Source organism: Delphinus delphis, chromosome X (genome assembly GCF_949987515.2).
Source record: "Delphinus delphis chromosome X, mDelDel1.2, whole genome shotgun sequence".
NCBI classification, from domain to species: Eukaryota; Metazoa; Chordata; class Mammalia; order Artiodactyla; family Delphinidae; genus Delphinus; species Delphinus delphis.
Genome location: NC_082704.1, coordinates 120,395,814 through 120,419,910, shown reverse-complemented (window position 1 = coordinate 120,419,910; position 24,097 = coordinate 120,395,814). Strand labels below are relative to the sequence as shown.

General features: G+C 43.3%; 1 protein-coding gene and 1 pseudogene across 1 annotated transcript in view; one reads left to right on the top strand and one right to left on the bottom strand.

The window, feature by feature from the left end:
* ANOS1 (anosmin 1) overlaps positions 1 to 24,097 on the bottom strand; it is a 189,769-nt gene that overhangs the window by 151,779 nt on the left and 13,893 nt on the right. Inside the window, exon 2 of the mRNA XM_060001814.1 lies at positions 626 to 673. Coding sequence (XP_059857797.1) covers positions 626 to 673 — 48 coding nt within the window. The remainder of the gene's footprint in view (positions 1 to 625; positions 674 to 24,097) is intronic.
* On the top strand, positions 15,824 to 22,429 carry LOC132418697 (histone deacetylase complex subunit SAP25 pseudogene; annotated as a pseudogene).

The following is a 24,097-nucleotide window of genomic DNA, read 5'->3' as shown; positions in this document are numbered from 1 at the left end:
CATACATACATATATACTCTCTCTATAAACATATAAATATATTTAAAGATGGTGATGTTTGGGGACTGAGGTAAGAAATCTATGCTATGAAACCTATGAATGAGTATAATGGTAACTTGAGAGCATGTGTGTGCAACAAGAAGTACTCAAAGATAGAAAAGAGACTGCTTCAAGAATCCGATTAGAGAATGAGCAATTCCCACACACAAACACAATAAACGCATACAAAACAACTTAGGTGTAAGGAGAACGCATGAAATCTTCTCGTGTAATCAGAAGATGTTTTCTCCTTAAAAATACTTTTGATTGAAATAATTAGAGAATAAAGAGAGAAATAAGGTAGTATATAGCAATGTTGATATATGTATCTTGATTGCAGTGGTGGCCACACTAACTAAATCCACACATGTGATAAAATCTCACAGAACTATATACATATGTTGTACCAAGGCGATTTTCTGCTTGTGCTATTGTTCTGCATATACGTAAAGGGTAACCGCTGGTGGGAAATGAGTGAAGAGTACATGTGATCTCTCTGTACTAGCTCGGCAACGTCCTGTGACTCTAACAGTTGTTACAAAATGAAACGTTCTTTAAAATACTGACACAGTTGTAGGGAACGTACCTTAGAACACTGCTTGTGATTCTGGCACCAAACCAGGGAACCGTTGTTCTGCGAAAAGAAAAAGAAATATTGACTCATTAAATGATTTTCTATTTGAGGGACTTCCCTAGCAGTCCAGTGGTTAAGACGCTGTGCTTCCACTGCAGGGGGCACAGGTTCGATCCCTGGGTCGGGGAACTAAGATCCCACATGCCGCGTGGCTTGGCCAAAAAAAAAAAAAAAAAAAAAAATTAAAAAAATAAATTTTCTATTTGAACTCTACATACACCTGTGTGTATTAATATAATTTTAAAATACTTGCATTAATGAAAGACCAATTTTGCCACCCTGGTATATGTCCCTCTTCCTAAAACAGGATATCATTTTTTGCCCTTGACTTTATGATACAAACACATATAAAATAATGAAGATTTCAAGGTGTTTCAAAAGGAAAAGTGTCTGAGCCGTCTCTCGGGTGTGCTGAGCAACAGAATACAGACCAACAGGAAAATGACCGCTAGATGGTTCTTCCATAGTAAGTAGCTGTGGTAAATTTACAAGTTGGCATCCTGGAGGCTTTCAATTTTAACCAATTCAGTAATAAGTGTTTGAGCCTGGACGTCAAATCCCATGGGAAAAACCTCCTCTTTCCCTTTCACTGGGATGTGTGACTCTGGACAAGGGAATTACTATGTCTGTCCCTCAGTCTGTATCTATCTGTAAAGCATAAGGACAATATCTCCTGCGTGAGGTCAGTGGGATAACTAAGTGAGACACAATCCACTTTGCACAGCTTGACAGTTACTCAACATGTACCAAATACTAGGACTAGTATTTATTTGTTTATTAAAATTTATTTTATTGAACTATAGTTGATTTACAATGTGTTAATTTCTGCTGTCCAGCAAAGTGATTCAGTTATATAAATATATACATTCTTTTTCATATTCTTTTCCAGTACGGTTTATCACAGGATATTGAATATAGTTCCCTGTGCTCTACAGTAAGACCTTGTTGTTTATCCATTCTCTATATACAATAGTTTGCATCTCCTAACCCCAAACTCCCAATCCTTCCCGTCCCCAACACCCCTCCCCCTTGGCAACGACAAGTATGTTCTCTATGTCTGTGAGTCTGTTTCTGTCTTGTAGATAAGTTCATTTGTGTCACATTTTAGATTCTACATATAAGTGATATCCTGTGGTATTTGCCTTTGACTTACTTCACTTAGTATGACAATCTCTAGGTCCACCCACGTTGCTGCAAATGGCATTGTTTCCTTCTTTTTTATGGCCGAGTAGTATTCCCTTGTATACATGTACCACATCTTCCTTATCCATTCATCTGTTGATGGACACTTAGGTTGCTTCCATGTCTTGGCTATTGTAAATAGTGCTGCTATGAAGATAGGGGTGCATGTATCTTTTTGAATATAGCTTTGTAGGACTACGATTTATTATCCCTAGTATTTGAATTTCTGCTTGAAACTTGTCATTCCACATGACTAAAATTTTGGTGATGGTTGGACTGTGATATTTACATCAGATTGTTCTAGGCTGGCGTGGTTGAAACAGATAACAGAAACAGTCATCCCAAAATTAAGATGCTGTGGCCTCCTGTTCTTTGAAGTTCAAGGTTGGGTATGAGATAAAGTAGTCCATTTCCTATGTATGAATGCCTAAGCTTTTAAGAACATCGGTATGAATAGAAGAGTATCACCTTTGTTTGCAGTTAAAAGAACACTGAACCAATAATATATCTTTTGAAAAATACTCTTATTACACGTTTATTGATATATAATTCACAAACACAAAAGTTACTTATATAACTCAGTGGTTTTCAGAAGAAAGGTTGTGCGACCATCACCACTAATTTCTGAACTTTCTCATCACCCCTGACAGAAAGCAGTACCCATTAGCAGTCCTTCCACCCAGGTCCTGGCCACCACGAACGTACTTTCTTTCTCTATAAATTTACCTACTCTGGACACTTGTTATAAACGGAATCATACAATATGTAGTCTTCTGTGTCCGACTTCTTTCATTTCATCATGTTTTACATTGTGGTAAATGATATACTATTTTTGCTTCATCCACATTGTCATATATGTCAATACTTCATTCTTTTTCGTTGTCACGTTCCATTGTATGGGTATTTGCTCTTCCAGTCACAGTAATGTATCTTAATAATACAGGATTCCCCAAACCACTGGGTAGATCTCAACTGTTTAGGATTAGAAATTTTCCTCTCCTATCTAAAACTCACTCAGCTGTGATCTCAGTCCCACAGTAAGGCTTTAGCTATGAAATCTCTGCACCATACGGCCCTAACTTTCCCCTTTACAGTCTTAACTCCCCCAAACTGCTGAACATCTCTGTCATTTTAGATAATCTGGTATCAACCTACTCATCCCCTTATTAAGGTCCACACATCTTCAGGGGGCCCTCATCTCTCTCTACATATCAATGTTCATCAGTCCGACAAACAAGGGCTGAAGCTGGAGCAGTATATGAACAGCCTGGGCTGAGGTTAAGTATGATCTTTGGCAGGGTTGACATCAGAGAAATAATTAGATTGGGCAGAGGCCAAAGCTGGACCAACAGTGGACATGGTTTAATTACTGGAAATGACGTGTTAGTAAAAAGGGTGCAAGAAAGAGGGCATTATGGGCAAATTGGTGTTTCAGAAAAGGAGCCCTTGGCCTGGTGACAAACTCAAAGTTCACAGTGGGGCTTAGGCAGACTGAGCTGTCGGTCATAAACAGGGTGACAACTGCAACAAAAAGCAGGGGCCAAACGTTGAGGAGTATATTTTCACAGGAAAGCTGACAACAGGGTCCAGGGCAGCTTTGGAGAACGTCACCCTCATTGTCTTTTCCCAGAAGGCTCTTTGGTCCATGCGGGGTTGGGTCCCGCTGGGACTTCCGAGGACCACGTCTGTCAGAGAACATCCTGGCCCCAACTTGAGTGCTCTGTGCTCACAGCCCAGAGGTGGGAACCAGTGGGGTTCCTTCTAAAGAGACTCAGGGCTGAAGTGAATGGACGCCAATCTAAGAGACTAGGTCAGGGCCAGATCCCGACAAGCTCCTGCACCAGGTCTGAGGACCTTCTGCCTCCTCGTGTCAGGTCAGAGGGTCCGGCCCCTTGCTCTGGGAACCTTGACCTCGGACCAGCTTCCACCTCCTTCCCCTCCAGGTCTGCCTTTTCCTGGACAGATGGGCAGGACCTCTGGATACCTGCCTCTGCTGCCTGTGCCGCACAGCTCTTGAGAGATGTATCACACCCTCTCCTGCTGTAGCATCTGTTTTCTTTGATCTAAGCCTTGGCTCCTCAACTAGAGTGTGTGGTCCAGCAGACCGGCCTTCCTGTTTGCTCTCTGCTTCAAAGTTTCACAGTAGCAACTGGACCAGCTCCTCCTGATTCTCACAGAGGTGGCTTCCATCAAAGGCCATGCAAAGGTGACTGGGCCTGCAAAAGCAGGCGTGGCAACTACTGCTTGCCCCCCATTAGTGGCTGACAAAATGTTACCCGTGGGGTAATATGCCACTGACCTGATTATTACCTATAAATATTACCATGATGACATGACTGGCCACATCTATATAGCAGGCACTCGCTCTGGTGTTGGACATATTCAGCCCCCCATAACCATCCCGTATACGACACAAGTTTCATTTACCCATTTTCTACTTAAGAAAGTGGGAGTCAAAGACGGCAACTAAAGTACGGACATCCTGAAGCCAGTGGTTAAACTCAACTGTGAGTACCCCAGTGAGGAAAGCTGAGTGAGACACAGGGTGAGATTTACAGTGGGCTGTGAAGGAATCTCCAGGTTTATAATCTCGGAAGGAGAGCAGAATTGGTCCAGACAGTCCTGAACGCCGTAAGCTCAGGGAACGACAGATCGGATGGATGGGCTGGAACAGACAATAGGAGAGGAGGTTGGCTGAGTAGGTAGAAAGCAGATTACAGTGGATTTTGACTTATTGGAAATAAAATATTTTATTTAGTAAATGTCAGGGGGTTTAAAAAAGAAAATACAGGATTCGATCTGTGAGACGCTCTGTTCATGGCACACCTTGGTTAGAATCCTTTTGCTCCCTTTGTAGATGAAATGGTCCAACCTCAACAATAAAAGAATCCGGCAAAGACTGTCTTCAGCCGCCCAGCAAACGCAAACTCTGCGCCCCCTCCCATGCTGAAACACAGTGTTCCCTGTCCTATTGGCTCGAATACCCCAATAGCCACAAAGCCCATCTGTTGTCTACATTTTATTGGGAGTTAATATCAATGCATCTCCTCGACCACAGCATTTTCATTTTAAGCACAATTTCCCATTAATCATCAAATGAAAAGCTGTCATTAGAAAGAAATATTCGGGGCAACAGCGAGCAGGCATGAAAGATTATTGTGATTATAATCATTTCTTTTTTCATTACTGAAGATAGTATGTCACAGTTTGCTTGGGAAGATTAAAAAGGTAATCCATGCAAAGTATTTAGCAAAATATTTGGCACAGAGTTAGATATAAAAAAAAATTTTTTTTTAAGACCATTGTGATTATTGACGTTACTTCCTTTGTTTGCCATTATGTTTGTTCTGAGGAGTGCAGGAGTAATCCTGGACTTCCAGTCTCCCAGCTCCTGTGTGTAACACTCATCCTAGGCTAACCGGTTCCATCTTATTAGTGAGGCTTGGGGGGTGCAAGGGGGGCGGGGGGAATTATCATGGACTTTTCCCTGGGTGGTAGCAATTTTCCCATGTTTGCCAATGTGATGAGACGGCAATTGCTCTAACTGCCTTTAATTGGCCATTTGTATTTCCCTTACGGTGAACTGTCTATGCGTTTTACCATTTCTATTTTGGATGGTTTACCCTTTTCTTAGCAACTGCAGCAGCTATTAGTACCAATTAGACTTAATAATAACTTGTCTGTAATAGGTGTTGTAAAATGTTTCCAGTGCATCACTTGTCTTTTGAATTTATTCATGGAGTTTTCTCTCTGCAGAAATTTTCTACACACACACACATTTCCACCCTATTTCTTTTTTGGGTTTTGGGTTTCCTATTGTTCTTAAAACAACCCCCCCCCCCCATGTCAAGGTATTGCAGCTGCCCTATGCCTTTGCCTTTACCAATCACCATCGGCCATACATACAATTTATCTCTACAAAGAACTTCTATGAACCCTGCCTAATGGCATCAAGGATGTCTATAAGCCCCTGAGTAACTCCAGCCACTGTGTTTGGGCCAGGTGTGCACGTACACTGCACCATCCACCTACGCTGCTTACCTGCTCTTACCTCTCTTTGAGCAGGAAAGCAATGGAAAAAGACAAGAATCCGGTACATTTCAACATGCCGCCTCCGGGAAGTTTTTAGTTGCATTACAATAGCCTTCACCACTAAAGCCAATTGACAACAACAACAAAAAAGTCTCGCTCTGGCTAAAAGCCAGCAAAATAAAGAGACAAAGTACATTAGGCATGAAAGACATTTGCCTCTAGAATCATCATTGTAACCTCCAGGTAGGATCAGACAGCGGGACTTTTGTAATTATCTCAAGATTATATCCTGTATTTTATTGGTTTAACTAGATCAAACATGAATGCCACTCAATCCAACTTTCAAAGAGTCTATATAAAGTTCAATCAACTGCACCCAGACACTATTTCAATGATATTTTCAAAGTCCCTCCATTTCTAGCCTTTTGATTTTTTCCTTTAAGAAAAATAATTCTTCAAAAGCTTCAAGTAAACACTTCACTCAAAGACAGCCCTCAAGGGAAGGATAAAGAGAGATGAAAACTAGTTATCTAGATACAACCATCTGCAAAGAAAGCAGAGAATTAGGACAGATTCCACTTGTTTTTTTAGCATAAGCAGGGGACGGTGTGGAAGAGCCCCAAGGCCTGAGCAGTGGGCAGTTTCGGAAACTCAGCCCTGAGCGACTGCCCAACAGCAGGACAGAACATTTGAGTTGAAACCGTTCCAGAAAACCCACAATAGACCTAAACTTTACAAATCAACCCTATGAAACCACAAGGAACTAGCTGTGACTCCATCGATGATTTTCATTTCATGTTAAATGTAAAGTTTCTAAAATGAAGGCATAGATTAAAATTTAGCAGCTCATTTTCATCCAGAATATTTTCCTATTACTTTGGAATTAAGAAATAAAATAGTTGATTTCGTTTATTGTTATAAGGATATTCCTTTCTATTGTCGATACACTCACAAAGTTTCTCAGGTGTTCCACAGCAGCTAAAAGAGGGGTCCAGGACACTTAAATTGAGACTCAGCATTTCCATGGCTCAAAATATTTTTTAAAATGAATCTTTGCTAGTGGTCATCACAACGATACATTCATTCAGAATATTTCTCAGGAAACTTAAATGCATATTGCTAAGCGAAAGAAGTCAGTCTGAAAAGGCTACAGTATTGTATGATTCCAACTCTATGCCATTCTGGAAAAGGCAAAACTATGGAGACAGTGAACGGATCAGTGGTTGTCAGAGGCTGAGGGGAGGGAGGGATGAACAGACAGAGCACAGAGGAGTTTTAGGGCACTGAACCCACTCTGTATGATACTGTAATGGTGGATACATTATACATTTGTCCAAACCCATAAAATGTACAAGAGCGAACCCTGATGTAAACTACGGACTTGGGGTGATGATGACATGTGGATGAAGGGTCGTCAAGGTAGCAAATGTACCACTGTGGGGGAGGGTGATAACAGGAGAGGCTGTGCACGTATAGGGCCAGAGGGTATATAGGAACTCTTTGTATTTTCTGCTCAATTTTGCTGTGAACCTAAAACAGCTCTAAAGCAAAGTCTACTTAAAAGGTAAAAAAAGCTATGTGTTTACATCTGTTGTTTAGAGTAGGAGTTCTTTCACATGTTATGGACCATCCTCAGTAAATAAACAGCCTTTTCATTAACCAGTCCCCCTAAAAAATTGCCCTCTGAATTCTACCAATCTCTCAGAGTGAACTGAATTCTACAGGAAAACAGTATCTGACCGTACAAATACACCTCTCCAGACACCCAGCCCTCCCCTCTGGCCCCCACCACCGGAATGCAGGGCCCGGCCACGTGCTTTGCTTCACTTCTTCACACCTGGCAAGCTTGTCCAGGAACGAGAACCTCTGTAAGTGCTGTCCTCCCACCCAGAACTTGTCCCTCCCCAAGTCGACTCCCATGCACCCTTCAGGTCACTGCAAGGGCCACTTCTTTCAGGAAGCCTTCCCTGACTACAACAGCTCCCCTGTTGCACATGCTCTGCGCCTCCCTGTACTTCTCTTCCGACGCATTCTACACAGTTGCCAAGTATAAACATATTCGTGTTCTCTTTCCTTAGTGATCATCACGACCACTCCCCACCTCAGCCCCGCCCATGACCTCCTTAAAGACAGAATGTGTCTATATCTCCCCCTCACCACTGGCTCCCTCCTGATCTTAATGAATATTGACTGAATAAATACATGAATGGAATAGGGAGTCATACAAATAAATTTAAACTTAATCATTAGATCATGAGGAACTGAAAAGAAGGAAATAAACAGATGGAGCTGAACAAATTTTTCATCTTCTCTGGGTGGAGCTTTTAGGAAATGGCCTCATTATTTTGTTTCCTGTAGAGTGTCCAAGAGATTGGGCCTGAGAATATGAAAATCTGAACAAAAACTTGTATTCAGAAGCAAGTACAAATTACTTAAGAAACAGTCATGCTAATTATCTTTTTATAGATGTAAATAAAGTCATCTAAAGAAAAATTTATAGAACAGCAAGGGCTCGATGATGCCATATGGGAAAACATTACTTTCATTAACACTTTACTATGAATTTTAATAAGGAATATGCTTACAAATTCTGTCTGTGGGAGAACACTAAATGAGGACGCAACTTTTACTACTTACTGTCTCTGACAGAATGCTGGGACCCACCACAGAATCGGAGATGCTAGCTTCTGTTAGCACACCTCAGGCAGTAGTCTTCCAACTGTAATCTCCTCCAAGAGGAAGTGCTAGGTCTGAATTCATTCTTGCCACAGCTATGATTTTGGGTATGTATTCACTGAACCATGTTTGGTCATAAAATTTATACTTTCAGGAGAAAATTCTGGTAAATTGTGCATTCTCCACAAAATCACATAAAGCCCTGGAAGATTTCAAGACTGAATAAATGACTTGTGCCGAAAGAAATCCAACCTTAGGTAGGTTTAGAGGGAGCATGAAATGTAATAACTAAAATTTAGTAAATGACTTGTATTACAAAGTAAGGGAAGCACGAGCAATAGAGTACCTATATAAATTAAACAACGCCAGCACTGTTCCTGGGAAACCGAGAAAAAGAAACGTCGGTATAAACTTCATTCTCTTCCCAGCTCCTCCTTCACAGCAGGGACAAGAAACGGTGTCGATGAAGATGAATGCAGATTATGAAGGCAGGCGTATGCTCAGACATCACTCTCAAGTGTTTACTTCACTGGTGAATTGTGTGGATTCTCCCAATTCCAGGAACCTCTCCCCAGTCGCCATACCTGCTTGTCTGGAAAGTAAACGCCTATGGAATAAAGGGCCCAGGCTGGCAGGGCAGAGGTACAAGGGTTCAGCAGGTAGGAATGACCATCTGCTTCGAAGTGCTGGAAGGGTTATCTCCAAGGTGGGTGGCTTGTGTCGGCCACACCCACTTCTGTTTCCAACCCTTACTTTGAAGGGTCCCTGACTTTAGTGTTGATCATTTGTTTGGGTCTCAGTGATGGTGAGAAAGACAAGACTGGGAAGAAGAGAAGGAGCCGTAGGGAAGGAAGTGGATGAAATAGGCAAGAAAGATAGAAAAGGTCCCAAAAGTCTGGGTTAAGTGGCATATTAAGTCCTTGGGCATAAACACAAGATGCTAAAACCTCTCTAAAACTTAATATAAAAGCACATTTTGCTTTTGTCATCAAGAGGCGAAGGCAAATCTTCTGCATTCTTTAAGATGATTATAACCCAGCCACACTAAAGCCATTGGCATGAGGACTGCCTCTCAGCGGCCCCTTTGGTGGATGCCTGAATGAAGAGGCGGTACTTTCTGACACTAGGAGGCTAGGCTCAGTTATGTAGCTTCAGCTCGCTCTCCATGGCAACCGCCGGGCCGGCCCGCCCAACTTTGGATATGCGGTCCCCACTAAAATCTGAGTATCCCAGCTACACCTGCAGTCCACAGGAATTAGAGACAAAGCACAGAAAGAAAGTTTGGTTCACACGAGGAGGCAATGAGCTCTGGAAACATGATTAATAACCAGGGTCCACTTGTTTGGACCTAGAACATACCCTTTCAACAACCTTAGGAAAAGTCCCAAGATAACACACCATGAAGACATAAAATCTGATTGTTTCTGAAGTCGGGGTGCTTCTTACTCCCAACTGCCATGAATGTGCACCATCATTGCTGGCCAGGTGGCAGTCATGACATAGAGGTCAACACTTTACACATGTGAACTTGGTGGTCACAGTTGTGCACGCTATCACCATTTACACTGAGTTGTGTACCTTGTTGGTTCTATACATGTTGGGTTTAATTACTACTTAAAGTGTGATCTGAAAGATCAGAAAGAGAAATTAAAGAAACAATCCCATTTACCATCGCATCAAAAAGAATAAAATACCTAGGAATAAACCTACCTAAGGAGGCAAAAGACCTGTACTCAGAAAACTATAAGATACTGATGAAACAAAGCTGACACAAACAGATGAAGAGATATACCATGTTCTTGGATTGGAAGAATCAATACTGTCAAAAGGACTATACCACACAAAGCAATCTACAGATTCAATGCAATACCTATTGAATTACCAAAGGCATTTTTCACAGAATTAGAATAAAAAATTGTACAACTTGTATGGAAACACAAAAGGCCCTGAATAGCCATAGAAATCTTGAGAAAGAAAAACAGAGCTGGAGGAATCAGGCTCTCTCACTTCAGACTATACTACAAAGCTACAGTGATCAAGACAGTATGGTACTGGCACAAAAACAGAAATATAGATCAATGGAACAGGATAGAAATCCCAGAGATAAACCCATGCACATATGGTCACTTTATTTTTGACAAAGGAGGCAAGAATATGCAATGGAGAAAAGACAGCCTCTTCAATAAGTGGTGCTGGGAAAACTGGACAGCTACATGAAAAAGAATGAAATTAGAACATTCTCTAACACCATACACAAAAATAAACTCAAAATGGATTAAAGACCTAAATGTAAGACCAGATACTATAAAACTCTTAGAGGAAAACATAGGTACAACACTCCTGACATAAATTGCATCAAGATCTGTTTTGATCCTCCTCCTAGAGTAATGGAAATAAAAACAAAAATAAACAAATGGGACCTCATTAAACTTAAAAGCTTTTGCACAGCAAAGAACCATAAACAAAATGAAAAGACAACCTCCAAAATGGGAGAAAATATTTGCAAATGAAGCAACTAACAAGGGACTAATCTCCAAAATACACAAACAGCTCATGCAGCTCAATATCAGTAAAACAAATAACCCAATCCAAAAATGGGCAGAAGACCTAAATAGACATTTCTCCAAAGAAGACATACAGATGGCTAAAAAGCACGTGAAAATATGCTCATCGTCACAAGTTATTAGAGAAATGCAAGTCAAAACTACAGTGAGGTATCACCTCATACCAGTCATCAAAAAATCTACAAATAGTAAATGCTGGAGAGGGTGTGGAGAAAGGGGAACCCTTCTACACTGTTGGCGGGAATGTAAATTGGTGCAGCCACTAAGGAGAAGAGTATGAAGGTTCCTTAAAAACCTAAAAATAGAGCTACCATAAGATCCAGCAGTCCCACTCCTGGGCATATATCCAGAGAAAACCGTAAGATGCATGCACCCCAATGTTCACTGCAGCACTATTTACAACAGCCAAGACATGGAAGCAACCTAAATGTCCATCGACAGATGAATGGATAAAGAAGATGTGGTACATGTGTACAATGGAATATTACTCAGCCATAACAAAGAACTAAACAATGCCATTTGCAGTGACATGGATGGACCGAGAGATTGTCATACTGAGTGAAGTCCGACAGAGAAAGACAAATGACCATATGATATCGCTTATACATGGAATCTAAAATAATGGTACAAATGAACTTATTTACAAAACAGAAATAGAGTCACAGATGTAGAAAACAAACTTATGGTTACCAAGGTGGAAAGAAGGGGAGAGGGATAAATTGGGAGATTAGGATTGACATATACACACAGCTATATGTAAAATAGGTAACTACTAAGAACCTACCGTATAGCACAGGGAACTCTACTCAATACTCTGTAATGATCTATATGGGAAAAGAATCTAAAAAAGAGTGGATATATGCATATGTATAACTGATTCACTTTGCTGTACAGCAGAAACTAACACAACATCGTAAATCAACTATGCTCCAATAAAAATTAATTTTAAAAAATGTGATTAAAATAATTAGACTAAGATTTGACATTGAAAGGAAAAATTATTCTGTGCTCAGAAATGCAAAGACTAAAGAGGTGCAGCAAATATTCATTGGTGGAAAGACTGAACTTGCACATTTTCATATTTTCTTGTAACTAATAACTAATACTTTATAGGATTTAAGGAAGGAGTATGTCACAGGTAGATGAATCTGTGCTACACGTTCTTACTAATATATGAACAAAAGGATTCACAATCTCATGCAAAAATGCAAATGAAGGCGGAAGAAATCTCCAAATCTCCTGGACCAGATGAAAGCTGTTAACAAAGCAACAAGATATTAGCGAGACCCAATGATGCTTCATAAATGACCATCATTAAACCATCTGTCATTATTCACAATCACTTTTTTAAAATCTTTGGGTTATGTAAAAATGGCTGTTCTGCCCACGGCTTCGTAGATCCCGTGAAATCTTGTATACAGATGTATGTCAGTTCTCCACAAATCCCTTTCTCCTCCATACTGACATATCTTCATAGTTACTCTTCTGGGGACTATTCCCCCTTTCCCTAATCTGCAGCCAGGAAATAAGTAGTGAGTGATTTATTAAACTGGTAACTATTTTCTAGAAAGTCGGCCTGTGATGATAAGGAGCAGGGGATGGTCAGCGGATGTAGGAAGGTCTGCCCATACCACAAACACCGAAGGTAAACCCAACGTCAGCTCCTACGATGTCTACATGCGATGTGAGTACAGAATTTGTCTTGACGGGAAGTTGGGAGGAAGGGGCTTCCCGTGCCCTTCGTTCTTCCCAGTGAGACCAGAACTGAGGAAACTTCCCACAAGAAGTGAGTGTAACGGGGGAGGGAATTTAAGGAGAGAAGTGAAAAGCGCACTAGTTGCTGAAGGAAGACGAGAGTTGAAGTTGACCCGAGGCACACTCGGAGGATGGATGGACAGTTCAGACGTTTACCTGCGGCTGAGACGGTGGATTGACAGTCACACCGCTCCCTACAGGTGTGTGATCTTCCTGGCAGTACCCAACACTGAGCTGACATCCAAGCAGGCAGCTACTGGAGCCTGGCAGATTTCGAGTTAGAATTTTATAGCTAGAGAGTAGCCAAAGGGCAAGAAAACGAAACTACTGGGGGAAAAAAAAGATTAAAATGATGCATCACGGGTCCTAGGCAGGACTCAGCAGGAAGTGACAAGAAGGGTCAATGTAACAGTACTTGCAAACTTGCCTGGTTCCAGAATCACCTGGGAAATGTGTTAAACACAAAGGTTCTCAGGGACTGACTCGGCAGACCTAGACGCGACCCTGGAACCTGTAGCTTAACAGATGCCCCGAACGTTCCTTACAATGTGGCACGTGTAGTAAACACTAGGCCAATAGGCTATCTCAACTTTGAGGGATTCCGGAATGAAGGTCTTGTGCTGAACGAGACAGAGCGCTTGTGCAAAGGAAATGAAAGCACTAAAATGGTAGGTGCTTGTGCTCAGCATGGAAAAGTGGAGTTTAAAAAGCGTAAGACAGAAGCGTTCTGGTGGGTGAGAGCGCCAAGGTGTGCCAATGGTTGGCACTGTGGGACAATTCTGTTCTACAAAATAAGAGTAATTGTCTGTGGGAAATACTGCCATGGACCACCCAGATGGCCCCACATCCCAACCACGTGACTGAAATGAACACGTTCCTGGCTCCTGAGAGTGTTGAGAGCTGGCAGCTCACGGCTAAACTCCCTCTCTCCCCGCCCAGAAGTGGTACTTGGTTGAAGAGAGCTGACCCGAGGCCACGTTCCTTCAGGGAGAAGCCCGTATCCAATGCCTGGTTGATGCTGGGGAACAAAGGACCAACCTCGTCCCATTCGGGGTAACTTTCAAGGCACCCTAAGCTCCAGGGCGTGCGACGGGACCCGCGGTGGCTGCAGTTGCTCCGGCCCGCAGCCCGCCTCCGCCTCCCGCTCCAGGCTCCGTCCACTTCCCCTGCAGGGCTGATCCTAAGAACACCACCCAGGAAGGTTCTGAGCTCAGATCTCAAAACCTCAGAATATGCTGCACGCATAACACCACCCGAGAAAAGCATGCATCTTGCCGTAGACATCGAGTGTGAGGGAATGCGCTTTCTCCAATGGAAGGGCTTCTGGGAGAAGCTACGTCTCAACAAAGGCAAGCAGATATGAGGCGTATTTCTCGAAAAAGATGAGGGGGGTGAAGAAAGGAACCCCATGGTGGGAAGGTGTTAAGAGCAGCACGGAAGTATAGCCCCTCCAGTGCAGCAGAGGAAAGTGGGTTTATAGGAAAAGGCTGGTAAGGGGGTCAGCATTACAGCCCAAGGACACATCTCTTCATTGCAAGTCCCAACAAGATGCTCCTCGATCCACCAGGCTAGCTTAGGAGCCACCACAATTCCACTGCAGGTTAATACATCTTTCCTGAAACTAAGAGAATTGTGGTCTCCTGAGCACGTTCACCGAAGAACATATTGTTTTTCCAATACGTTTCCACTTGTTATAGGCAGCTGTGTTAATCTGCCCTTTTGAAAGCAACTTTCGTGTGAGGCTGTGTACCAAACAACTGAAAGGAACAGTGGAAATATTGTTTAAAAGACACATCAAAGTTCCTGCGAAGAGTTCAAACCATTATCAAAGGAGGAAAAAATGCAAGAGCAACGTGGAACAGCAATTTAAAAACGTAACTTTACACAACTCTTAATTACATCTTTTACTATCATTCTCTGGAAAGACACTGATGACGTACATATTTACAACTCACTAAAGTATACTTAGGCAACGCTAAATGACTAGGAATATTTAGGGGTCTTCTTAGGCCTTTTCTTTCCTTAATTGTTGTTGCTCTTGTTGCTGTTGTGTTTTTATGGTGGGATGTTTTAGACGTGAACAAAACAGAAAATTAGGAGAAATATTAGCAGAATCTAAAGGGATGTAGTCAGCTACCAGAACAATGACTTCACAAGATCTCTGAGCTACAGAGGGATTCAATCTTGTCCTACCTGGGAAGGGTAGTATACAAAAGCTGCTCTTATTCATAAGCAATTGAAAACCAATTTATTATAGCAAAACTTATTGAGGGCTCTCCACCGTTCATCACATGAGCCATGTGGGATCCCAGAGCTCTCTGAGACCTCCTTCAACATTACTAACAGTCATGTTCTGTGCAAAGCATTTGCATCAGTGGGCATTTCTGTCAATCCCTCTCTGTGAAAGTATAAGATCTATTCGACGAGGACCAAGCCTGCTGTCTACATACAACCAGGACGAGGAAAGGGACCCAAAACATGATTGCAAACACGCACTCAAAATGTTTGTGAACTGTAGAATTCTGACTCAGACGCTACCCTATAATTACAAAACAGAGAAGACCTTTGAGGGTCATTTAATCCATCTTCTTGCTGAAAACAAGACACGTGTCAGTCGTTAATGGCATGCCACTGTCTTACGATACAAGGAACTTTCCAAAGGAAAGAGGTTACAGTGTCCCAGTAACATGTTACCCTGTCTCATCGACTCTTCCGTCCCTGAATTCCTATCTAAACCTCTCAAAACCATTAAAGAGCAAAGAGGTAAGAAGTATTAACTATCAGACCTTCTGCCTGCCAATATTTTATCCTCTAATTAACTTAACACCTCTAATAACTCCCCAAAACACTTACAACACCTACAAAGAAAGGCCAAAGCCACATGAGGAAGACGCAACACAGGGTCCATTCAGTCTGAGTCCTGAGAGGGAAGGCCACAGAGATGTTCCTCAACCCCATGAAACTCAACGGCGGGACCAAGATAATGATGCAGACAGCCCGCATCTTGGAAGTGAACGTGAAATGGGGAACTTTTTGAGAAATGCCCACCAGTGCCTGAGGAGAAGGGAAAGTGCAGAATGGGTGGGGAGGGAGGATGTAAGTGTCCAGTGATGGCACTAAACCTCGGAATGACCATGCCTAGGACTGTCTCGCCACTTGGGTCACTCATTATCACAGATTTGAGTAACACGTGACAGCCATCAGCAATACTGGCAACACCAGGATCTGAGGAAAATTCTAGATCATGAGAATTGGGAGAGTTAAGGGAGATTCAAGACCAATGCCCTCTCTTTAGAGACGCAGATAGTGGAGTCCAGGAAGTCTAAAAATATGTAACACATTGTTGATTCAAACCAAAATATTTTAGTACAAAGCACACCTCATGTGGAGTCAGAAGACCCTGCTGAGCATCCCAGGTCACTTCTCCATCGTAAACCGTGAGCTCTCGGAAAAATTAATTTCTTCTTTACTAAAATGCGAAGAAGAGTGTTTTTAGAAAGATCGTCACAGAGATGTTTACGAAGACCCCTGGGATCATTTAAAGTCAAGACGACTGTCTAGCTGGCAAGATGCAAATCCATTGACAGGAGCGCTTTTCGCACGAGGAGCGACTCTTAATAACTTAGAAGAAGTTCACAGAGGGTTCTGGAGTCCTGCCTGGCTCACGGGATTGATTAACTGTGGAGAAGTCAGAATTCTAAGAGCGTTCAATAAGTTTTGATTTAATGATAAAGAAAATGACTTTCAACTGTTTAGGAATAAGGTCAGTCGTGAACTTCTATATCATTTGGTTGCTTGGAATCTTCGCAAACGCACGAGGTCCATGCAAAGCATAGATCAGACCAGTACTTCAACGCAGAGCTGCACTAAATTGAAGTCATAACTCATAACCCCATTTGGGGGAACATTAAAAATCTAATAACAACAAATACTATTTCTTTGGGGGTCCTGGACCCAATTCCAACATGTGTGTTGCGAGGGGGAGGGTGGTTTCTCCCGCTAAGCAATTCTTGCACATCAACAGGGTGATTCAATTCGGACACTATCTACCCTGACACAGCGCCAGATGCCACGGGATAAGGGCTCAGTCCCACTAGACTGCCCCCCGCCTTCAGATGCCAACAGCAAGCCCAGGCTATCACCTGAGCTTCTGACCAACAAACTACAGACTGGCGGTTCCAACAATCCCTCCTTGGCTTTAAACGCCAGTTGCAAGTCCAAGTTGTTACCTGTACTTGGGACCAACTGGCTATAAATAGTGGTTCCCATGACCCCTTCTTGGGTTTAATCTGCTAGCGCGGCCCACAGAATCCACAGAACATTTTACTGCCTAGATGACTGGCTTATTATAAAAGGACGTAACTCAGGAACAGCCAGATGGAAATGAAGCACAGGGCACGGCATGGGGAAGGGGCACGGAGCTTCCGTGCTCTCTCCAACCTCAACCCCCTCCCAGCACCTCCACGTGGGCACCGACCCCAAACCTCTCTGAACCCCATCCTTTTGAGTTCTTACAGAAGGCTTATTATTATTACATAGGTGTGATTAAATCCTGGGCCACTGGTGACTGATCCAACCTCCAGCCCACCTCCCCTCCCAGGATGTCTGAAGGGGGCGGCAACCAACCCCCTTCTTTAGATTACCCAGGAGCTTTTCAAAAGTCACCCCGTTCTCATTAACGTAACAAAAGATACCTTCATCGCTCTTATTACAGGAAATTGCAAGGATTTTAAGAGTTGTGAGTCAGGAACCAATGGGTGAAGACCAAATACATAATATGAGAAATACTCTGGTCGCCTGAACAACCAAATATATATTCTTATAAATCACAGTATCACGCTATTCCTAATAGTATTTAAAACTCAAAATGAAACACAGTGACAAGAAGCTTCCTAGTGCTGCTGTAATAAAGTACCACAAACTAGATGGTTTAAACAACAGGAACACATTATCTCACACCTCTGGAGGCTAGAGGTCTGAGATCAAAGTGTCAGCAGAGCCAAACCCTCTCCGAAGGCCCTAGGGGAGAATCTGGTCCATGCCCTTCTCTTAACTTTTAGCCGTTCCTTGCTTTATGGTCAAACTGAGTCCCCCTAAAACCGAGTTCCCCTGCCAGGTATAAAATTAACCTCTCTATCCAAAACTTTATTCCCTATCTTGTCCTGTCCCTGTTCCCATCAGGGCCGAGGAGCAGCAAAGAAAAGGGGGGACTGAAACTGAGCAGGACCCTGCAGGGTCCTCCCTGGTACAAAAGCCCCTCCGTGTACCCTGTTTCTTGTTTACAGAAAAAGGCTTTAGTCTTCTAGGCCTTCCCTAAGTCCTAAAGAGCAGACTTAAGTAGTTACTAATTAGGGAAGTGAGGGAATGCAGAAACATAGGAAAAGCAGTTAAGCAAAAAAAGTAATGATAGCTTAAACAATAGTTCAGCATAAAACAGAGTCTGAGTTGCTCCTCAAGGAACATACATAACCATCTGCACATACCTTTGAGCTATTCTTCAGAAACTAAGGCTCCCACCCGGGTGGAAGATGGTGATTACATACAGAGCACAAGACCCAGTCTGGCGGGAACCAGAGGTGGATGATTAAGATTCCTGTTACCTCACCACCAACCAATCAGAAGAAAGTCATGTACCCTGCAACCCTCACCCCAAATGATGCCTTTAAACCGCCCCCCCCCCCGAAAGCCACCAGGGAGTATGGGTCCTTTAAGCGTTAGCTGCCCATTCTTGCAAATCCAATCGTCACACAGTTTTCTACCTGTGTCCTCACATCTATGCGTGTCTGTGTCCAAATTTGCCCTTTTTATAAGGACACCAGTCATATCGAATTAGGGGCTAATCCTACTCAAGTATGACCTCATCTTAACCAATTCTATCTCCAACAACTCTATTTCCACGTAAGCTCATTTTCTGAGGTACTGGGGGTGAGGACATCAGCATATGGATTTGGGGGGTGGGGGACACAGTTCATCCCATAACAGTGACTAAAACTAAATCAAAGCCATGGAAGGAATGCTATGTTGTTTCAACCAAACCTCAACCTCCACCCCAACTGAGAATCTGCCTTAATATTTTCATGCAGTTTTTCCACTTACTTCAAAAAATCACTGTCGGGGTATATTCCCTCACTTTGACCTCCCTGCCACCTCCCGGCATCGGTCAGAGCGCAGTGTCTCTGTACGTCCCATCTTCTCTCCATCTCGCCGCCAACGATGACCAGTCCCTCGTGTTTTACATAAAGTACTTAAGGCATACGCTTGCATCATAAGGAGACAACTGTTAACCATAGAGTAGACTCTTTAGGATCAAGCCGTCCAGTCTGGGGTGAAAACAGCCCTCTTAAATAAGCAACCACACAGTCACAAGGAGATGATGTGGGCATGCCCCGCATCTGCCCTCCCCCAAGGGGAACCAGTCCATTCTATGGTGCTCTTTCTACCCTGTCCAGACCCCCCAACGTCATGTTCTCGAATTCATTTCATAACAAACCTTGCCTGCGAATGACTTTTGCTCTCTGAGGTCTTTGTTAAGGCGTCTTCTCCCTATACCTAGATCTCCTGAACACATATGGTCAGAGGAAGCAGTGATGGGTTTCTTCCCCCATCAACAGATTGGAGCCGTGACCCATGTTTCAAAAGAGATGACGGCCAGCGGAGACTCCAACCCTCTCCCTAGACAAGTGACTGTTTTGAAACTGTGCCCTCAGTGACATTCCTGCTGAGGAAGCCACCACCGACTCCTGCTTAATCAGCTAAATCTTAATAATGTTATGTAACTTGGAACGAAGGAGGAGGGTTGGTCAGAAGAGGAATGTTGCGGTCAGGGGGCAGAGAACGTAAAGTTTCCATGCTAGAACGTGGCACAACTTACCAAGCAGAAAAGGACCCTAGAGAGAAGCCCCAGAGCATAAATAACCCTACATCAGTGGTTCTCAAAGTGCGGTCCCGGGACCAGCAGTGTCCGCCTTAGCTGGAGGCTTGTCAGACATGCACGTCTCGAGTCTGACCCGAGACCCACAGAATCAAAAGCTCTGAGGGTGGGGTGCAGCGAGCTGTGTTTTAACAAGGCTACCCACTGATTCTGAGGCTTGCTGAAGCTAGAGAACCTGGCTGCAGAGGGAGGAGGACTGCTGGTCGTACTTTGCTACACAGGACTTCATGGAATCCCACTCCAAGTGTTGCTTCCTTCTCTCTCTCCACGTTACCACGTAGAGTCCTGAGTACTTTATCCAGCTCTTCAGGTATCTCATAGCATCCTGGGTACTGAGACATACAATCCTCTTTATCAAGTAATAAATTGATCTTTGGATGTCTGTGTGTGTGTGTGTGTGTGTGTGTGTGTCTGTGTGTGTGTGCGTGCGTGTGTGTGTGCGTGCGCGCGCCTGATTTTCCACCAACTCCAAGTCCGTTTCTGCTTCTGAGCCTGAGGGCCGACACTACCTCGGGGAGCACGAATCACCCAGGGCAATGATCCCCAGCAGGTCCAGGCCACGCTGGCCTCCACTGTGTCTCAGCCTCACCTCAGTCTCTGGGTATCTTCATAAAATAAACAACTCGAGGAAGATGCTATGCACTGACTGGGACAATGGTGAGGAGGAAAATCACAGCAGTCTTTAAAGACACTCTCAAGTCCCCTATTATTTTTCAAAATAGATGCTTGGCAGCTGTGAAACTTGACAGGGGTGATCTGTGCTTCATAATAAGCAGTTCCCGAGAGACTCATTATGGCCTGGTTTCTGGTGTGTTGACCAGCAGAGGCTAAGGATTAATTTTAAATTATCGAGCTAATTACTCAGAAGCATTAATAGTAACCAGAGACAATGTGTTGCCAGATAACATGAACTGGATACATGAACTGGATTCTATTGCTATTATCACTACAACCACTTAAAAAATGTTACTTGAAAAAACACACAATGCCCCATAAATGAAAACTATTTGCATTCCTACACAAGAGTTTAGTAACGCGTTTTGGAACACACTCAATAAATCCTAGAAGGACTTATTTTAATACTAAAGCAAAGTCTACCACCTTGATACACACATATTGGCTGGAAGGCTCAGGATGTAGTTTAGTTGACTTTCATTTGTAGTGGAGAAAACATGAGCAGGAAAAAAGAATTACTAGAGATACATGGTTTTCCCATTCTAATCGCCTTTACTAAGTCAGATTTTTGTCACATGGTTTTCTTGTGATATATGCTTCTTCATTGTGCTAATTTATGCTATTCACTAGAGAGTACAGAATAATTAATCAAACTAATACAGAACACCTCATAGTACATTATCCCCTGACTTATATGATATTCTAGCCCATTCATCATGATTCCGGGTTATTTTAATATGAACTTCAAAAAAAATAGCATGTTTTAATGAGAGATCACTTGAGAAAACATGATGAATTAAATGGGATACAAGAGAAAGCTCGATAACCCCAAGAAAAGACCTCGCTTTGCAAAAATAAAAACAGTCAATTTCAAGAAAAATATGTTATCTGCAGAATTATAAGCACCCAGCATCTGGGAAGCCAGCTATGTTTTCCTAATAGAATAGATGACCTAGAATTCAACGGCCTTTTCTACTTACACAATACCTATCCTGGATTTCAAATTTCAATTTAAAAATCTACTTAAGCTATTCCCATGCATCATACGGGAAGAGAAAATCTTTAAGTGACAAGAGCATATAAGAGATCTGAATTTCATTCACTACCTAGAACTAAGAACTTTCGAAGAAACTTCAAAGGGTTTTTTAAATTAAAAACTTAAATTTTAAAACATTTATTTTAAAAAAGTTTTTATTTTTTAGAGCAGTTTAGGTTCATAGCAAAACTAAAAGGCACAGAGATTCCCATCCACCCCCTGTTCCCCCATACACATAGCCTCCCCCATTATCAACATCCCAATCAGTGGCACATTTGTTACAACTGATGAAGCTACACTGAAACATCATTATCACCCAGAATCTATAGTTTACATTAGAGTTCACCCTTGGCTGTATATTCTATGGGTCTGGACAAATGTATAATGACATATCCGTAACTATAGTATCATACCTTGTGCCATCCCTCATTCTGGCCTCTGTATGAAGTAGCCTCAGGCAGAGGCCTCAGGGCCAGTCTAGCAGGACATTAGAGTGGAGAACAGCCACCCAGGGATGCAGGGTTCCCAGTCATGTGCTGTGAAGATGTCTTTCTTTCTGACCCTCCACTGCCCTGTGGGCAGTGTGTTCCCCTGCACCTGTCTCAGGCCCCTCAGCAGGTGATGGGCTCTCTGAAGCTGGTGGTCTCACCCCCAGTCATGTCCCCCTGGGTCCTCCCCACTCCATCCTCTGGCTGCCTGGCTCAGTGGGCGTGAGCTGATCGCCCTCACTGGCCTCCTGCAGATGAGCCAGGGGAAACCAAGACCCAGGTCCCCGGAGGGCTCCCATGCCCCCTGCTGGCCCCCCAGACCCTGCCTCTGACCACCCAGGTGCCAGTGGTGGCCAGAGCTGTTCTCACTGGATGGACCCATCTCTCCCACGGGCCCCAGACCACCAAGGTCCATAGCCCCCCTGGGGGCAGAGTGGGCCCCCTACTTCCCCAGGCAGGTTCTGTTGACAAGAAAACAATGTTGGTTCCCCAACAACAAAAAAAAATCCTCTGTGCCCCACCTATTCATTCCTACCCAGCCCCCAGCCCCAACCCCTGGCAACCACTGATCTTTTCACTGTGTCCATAGTTTTGCTTTTCAGAATGACATACGGTTGGAATCATACAGTGTGCAGCCTCTTCAGATGGGCCTCTTTCACACAGTGGTATGCACTTCAGGTTCCTCCGTGTCTTTTCACGGCTCGATAGCTCATTTCTGTTCAGTGCTGAGCAGTATTCCATAATCCGGACGTACCTCCGTTTACTCAGCCATTCACTTACTGAGCGACATCTTGGCTGCTTCCAAGTTCTGGCCATGATGGATGAAGCTGCTCTACACATCTAAGTGCGAGTTTCATCGTCTACATAAGTTTTCGTCTCATCTGAAGAAACACCATGGGGTAAGGGTACGTTTCGTTTTGTAAGAAACTGCTCACCTCCCGAAGTGAGTGTCCCATTCTGCGCTCCCAGCAGCAAGGAAGGAGAGTTCCCGTGGCTGCCCATCCCCGGCATCATCTGGTGCTGTCAGTGTCGTGGATTACGGCCATTCTAATGGGTATGTGGTGCTATCTTGTTGTTTTAATTTGCATTTCCCTGATGACATGTGATGTGGGGCATCTTTTCATATGCTATTTGCCATCTATATATTTTCTTTGGTGTGGTGTCAGTTGAGGTCTTTGGCCCACTTTAAAGTCAGGTTGTTGAAATTCCCTTTTACTGCTCTTAGACCAGCCTGTGAAGGATCGAGGGGTGCACGCTGCTCCATTTTCTGTCCCAGCATCTTCAGCACAGCACTCACTCTGTGCCTCGCTCACCTGAACCACAGCAGCCAATACTTCTGGAGACCTAAGTACACGTGAGCTTCTGCTCCGAGTGAACTGTGTGGCGTATCATAGCACGATCCAGGGAAGCCGTGTTACCATCGCCACCACTTTCTAGGCGAGGCACTTGAGGTAAAGAGCACGTAAGCGGTCCGCAAGAACGCTCAGAGACACAAGTTTCTTAAAAGGAAAAGACAGTGTACTTGCAAAGAAGTTCCGAGGGAATCAGACTTTCGGACCAGCTCACCGAATTTTAAAAACATAACAGGTATTTAAAGGAAAAGATGCAATGTGACCAACTTTACACATTAGACTGGGCATGGCTGGAAAGCCCCGATTTTCGTAGAGGCTACCACATCCCCAGATGCCATGACATGTCTTCAGAATCATCACTGCTAAAGACAGAGATACTGTTGTTTTCATTCAGGAGAATGTTTGCTATAGAATGGAAGACAAGCATTTTTTCCGAAATAAGTGCCTTATTCTTTCCTAGATTCTCAAACGGAGACATAAATGAGCACCTTTCCAAACTCCCATGTTATAAGTGAAAAAGAACATTGTTACTGCAATCGATGTATGGACTCATGTCTCTGAGTTTATTCTTTCAAAGAGGGTAACTGAATCTGTAATAAGAGAGTCATACGTACACGTATACATTTAGATGTGGATACACATATCTGAATACAGACATTGAACTAGAGACACATCAACCGAGACAGACGTCAAGTAAAAAGAGAGAGAACTAGACCAGTGGCTTTCAACAAGG